The 5,000-nt window shown below is 42.3% G+C and overlaps 1 protein-coding gene across 1 annotated transcript in view; it reads right to left on the reverse strand.

The window, feature by feature from the left end:
• Positions 1–5,000, reverse strand: part of LOC143277919 (phosphoserine aminotransferase-like) — a 27,656-nt gene that overhangs the window by 21,167 nt on the left and 1,489 nt on the right. The window contains exons 2-3 of the mRNA XM_076582887.1: positions 2,445–2,505; positions 1,593–1,662 (exon numbers count right to left, since the gene is read on the reverse strand). Coding sequence (XP_076439002.1) covers positions 1,593–1,662; positions 2,445–2,505 — 131 coding nt within the window. The remainder of the gene's footprint in view (positions 1–1,592; positions 1,663–2,444; positions 2,506–5,000) is intronic.

The following is a 5,000-nucleotide window of genomic DNA, read 5'->3' on the forward strand; positions in this document are numbered from 1 at the left end:
AAGACGCACACACATACACACTCAGACAGACATGTAACATTTTACGTGTATGACCGTTTGTTTGTTTTTTATTTACCCCGCCATGTAGGCAGCCATACTCCGTTTTCGGGGGTGTGCATGCTGGGTATGTTCTTGTTTCCATAACCCACCGAACGCTGACATGGATTACAGGATCTTTAACGTGCGTATTTGATCTTCTACGTGCGCATACACACGAAGGGGGTTCAGGCACTAGCAGGTCTGCACATATGTTGACCTGGGAGATCGTAAAAATCTCCACCCTTTACCCACCAGGTGCACTGAGATTCGAACCCAGGACCCTCAGACTGAAAGTCCAGCGCTTTAACCATTCGGCTATTGCACCCGTCATTGCATACGTTCATCCTTTACACATATCCTGTAAATGTAAAAAGAAGGATGTCAAAAACAAGAAGCACGCTCATTCGTTCAATCACTTAATATGCGCATTAACAAGTACTATTTCACTCTGAGCACATCACTCCTCTTTTGCAACATCTCCACTGGCTCCCTGTCTCACACCGATTAAAGTACAAGATCAGCACTCTATGCTACAAATGTATTCACAAATCAGCCCCTTCCTATCTCTGTGGCTGCCTTCACCTCTACACTCCATCTCACTCACTACGATCAGCTTCGGATTCACTCCACTTACGCATACTCAGATTCAAACTCTCGACTTCTGGCCGCAGTTCTTTCTCTGTCCCTGGACCTTGCAATCGGAATGAACTTCCTCTTTCGCTTCGTCAAGTCTCCACACTCAGCTCTTTCAAGTCTGGCCTTAAAACCCACCTCTTCCCAAAATAGCCTCCCTTCCCTGCCTCTTCCTTGTCTTTAGTTTCTCCAGTTTTAGAGTTATGCATGCGTGAGAATGACTGGTGTGTTTGTCTATGCACAAGATTCAGCGCTATATAAGTACCATTATTATTATTATTCATAATACAAACAAAAAAACAACAACAAAATTGTATCAGCAGACAAAACATTCATAAAGAGAGCTACGAATATAGCAGAAACCACAATGATAACATTAACAATAATAAAAATAATAACTTCCAACAACACTGGTTTGTTGAGAGAAGAGATGATGATAACAACAATAATAATGATAATTATAATAATAGTTTGTGAGAAAAAAGACAAGATGAAGAAGAAGAATTTTCTCTTTTTTTTTCCCCCAAAATAACCTTGAACAATGATGTCAAATGAATAAATAAATAATTAAATAGAATTTTTAAACAATGAAATCAATAATGACAGAGGGTTGGTGAAGAACTGACCAGTGTCACCACCTCCTTACAGGATAAGCACTTTCTAGCTGTCCAATACCCACCTTGGTTTCTGGGGAAAAGAGAATATTTACTACTACTGCTCCTACTACTACTGCTGATGATGATAATAATTAGTTGCACTTTCAGTTTCAAGGAGACACCAAATCATGATGACAGATCCACATTATACACACACACACACACACACACACACACACACACATATATATATAGAGAGAGAGAGAGAGAGAGAGAGAGAGAGAGAGTTCAAGCTACATCTGACTAGTAGATACATCAACTTACAACAATTTTCTCAGGTTGTTTTCTGTCTTGGTGATGATTTTGGTGAAGTCGGCAGAACGATGACTAAGTTCTGTGAGAACACACACACACACACAGATAACACTGTATGAACAGCTTCATCCATATTTTTATATACAGAGAGACAGACAGACAGACAGAGACAAAGAGAGAGATATGGAGTGTGCACTCAAGGACACACACACAGACACACACACACACACACACACAAACCCACACACACAACAACAACAAAACAAACACCTGGAAACCCACACATTGCGCTAATACAGGGAAAAAAAACAAAAGGAATGGTGGTCAGAATGTTAAAAAAAACCACCACCAAAAAACATGGATGAATGGAGATGAACATATTGATCAACAAAGACAGACAGGTATATATACAGATAGAAAAGATAGATAGATAGATGGACAACTGTATCTTTAAATAAGACACAATGGCAAACAGATACATCACTGTATATGGAGCATGCACTCAAGCTCAACCCCCCCCCACCCCCCCGCCCCCCCCATCCCACATACTCACACAGAAAACACACACCCATCCCACATACTCACACAGAAAACACACACACACACACCCATCCCACATACTCACACAGAAAACACACACACACACACACACACCCATCCCACATACTCACACAGAAAACACACACACACACACACACAAACACAACACAACACAACACAACACAACACAACACACCACACACACGCACACACACACCACACACAGAAAACTCAAACCTCCCACCCCCTCCCCCCCCCACCCCGCCACACACACACCATGTACCACACACACACACACACAGAGAAAACTCAATCCCTTACCCATAACGCTAACGCCTGTGTTGTTGTAGTTCATCATCTCTTTCTGTGCCCTCTCCAGCACCTGTTGGGCAGAAACACCCATGCATGCTCAGTCTCACAGTTTCCAACAATTTCTTTGTGACATGAAATTGCTACTGAAGAAAAAAAAAATCAGTAGAAAGTTTTGATAAAACTGGTGGTAAGATTTGCTATTCTTCTCTCTTAGATCAGTGAAGAGTCAGTGGGTCGTAGCACATAAGAATGGTTCACCAGATTCCCCCATGCCTGTTGAAATGAGGGATGCAGTATCCAATTAAGCCCTTTTCTTTTTCTTTTTTTTTTCTTTTTCTTTTTTGTTGCTTGTTTGCTTGATTTCTTTTCTTCTTTTTTTGTGTGCTTGATTGATTTTTCCCCCCCACATCCATAAAGTGTAACTACAGCTTAAAACCCTTTGAACTTGACATGTCTGACAACAACAACAACAAGAAAAAGAATTTTAAAGTAGGTCAGTAAAGTATTTCTGATTTAATTTAAACTCGTGACACGTTGAGCAGTGATCACACTTCACCAATTAAGGTTCAGCAAAAATGGGGGGTTGGTGGGGAGTGGGGGGGGGTGGGGAGAAGAGGGGGTTAACAACCCCCACCCCCCTTCCCAACATGGCCGCTGGGTTAAGTAAGAAGGAAGGGGGTGGGGGGTGATGGTGGTGGGGCATAACAAAAAAAAATAAAAATAATAATAATAATAATAATACATAGTTTTTCTATGGCGTGATATCCAGCACCAATGCTGCTCAAAGCGCCTTACATCATAGTTGACTATAAACATGCCTTAAAAAACATATCAACCACTATCTGACAATGGAAAACATCCAGTGTGTTCATATGAATGCAAAAGCACACTAAAGATTATAAAAGCTATGAAATAAATAATGCTTAGATTAAAACAAAATGCATTTTAGAGAATACACACACACGCACACGCACACACACACACACACACTGACATTAAATATCAACTGCACTAAAAACAAAATTGCATAAGAATTAAAATATTTTTTTAATTTTCTAACATAGAATTCTGTTCGGGCATTGCGCGTGTGGGAGGGGAGGGGGAATTGTGGGGTCGGTGGGGGGGTGGGGGGATGTGTGGAGAGTGTGAGGTAGGGGGTGGGGAAAAGGTGTGTGGAGAGTCAGAAGTCAGGACTGTACGAAAGTGGGGGTGGGGCGGGGGGGGGGGGGAGAGATGTGTGGAGAGTCTGAGGTAGGGGACTGTACCGGAGGAGGGGGGGAGGGTAAGTAAAAGGGGAGGGGGGGGAGAGACGTGGAAAGTTTGGAGGGTGTGGGGGCGGGGCTCAGAAGAAGTGGTGGGGGGGTGGGGGGCCTGGGGGGAGGGGGGTGGGCGGTGTTGGTCGTCAAGATCGGAAAAAGTGATGACGGAGGAAGGCTGTCGAGGAGGAATGGAGGTTTACACAGCAACACACTCTGTTAGGGTCGCCGCCGGGTCTTTTCCTTCAGCCTGAGGACAGTCACACCAGGTGTGTGTGTGGGGGGGGGTGGGGGGGGGGGGGGGGGATTAAGGAGGTGGGGTCACCCCAAAGGTTACACAGAGGCGATCAGAGCGGGGAACAGGGGGAAGGGGGTGGAGAAGTGGGGGGGTCGGGGTGAGGGTGAGGGAGTAGTTAGGGTGAACTGGTGACGTGGGTTGGATTGGACTGGGGAGAATGAACCCCCCGGTGGAGTGGAGGTGGGGGGCAGGACAGGACGGGGGGCGGGGGGGGGGGGGAGGGTGGGGGGGGGGGGGGTTGAGGGGTAATAATGTAGCCATTATAGGGCAATAAGTTTTCAACAAGAACAAAAAATTGTTGAAGGGCAAAGAAGGTATTTCAGAATTTCTTCTTTTTTTTTTTTTTTAACAAACAAAAAAAACACATGGATACAGTATATGTAGCAGCAGTCAGTCAACTCTGGCTTGGAAAGCCAGATAGACCTAGCATGCAGACAGAATAAACGAGTGAATGAATGAATAAATAAGTAAATGAATGCTTCCAATGGTGGAGATATCAGCACACCAGTTGGCTGGCTTGTGTATCCGCCATTGTTCTAATACACACTACCATGATCTATTGTCAGCGGGGAAGATTATTTTCATATGATGCAATGATAAAGGAATAATTAAAATGAATAGATGAAATGTTAGCTGTTCCACTGGACTGAATGATATATATATATATATATATATATATATATATATATATGTATGTATGTAGGTGCGTGTGTATGAATGTATGTTTATATATATATATATATATATATATATATATATACAAATTATATATATATATATATGCACACACACACACATACATATATACAGAGAGAGAGAAAGAGATGTGTGTGTGAACTATTGCTGATTATAAACTGAACATTACTTCTAATACAAATTTTATTCTAAAAAAAATAATCATATCGTATAAAATTGTTTGCTGAAACTCCAAAACATCAGAGTGAATTCTAAAAGGGTTTCAAAAAATTCTATTGATCTATGGATTACTGAATTATTTCCTACTTTGATTCA

This window comes from Babylonia areolata, chromosome 35 (assembly GCF_041734735.1).
Source record: "Babylonia areolata isolate BAREFJ2019XMU chromosome 35, ASM4173473v1, whole genome shotgun sequence".
Taxonomy (NCBI): Eukaryota; Metazoa; Mollusca; class Gastropoda; order Neogastropoda; family Buccinidae; genus Babylonia; species Babylonia areolata.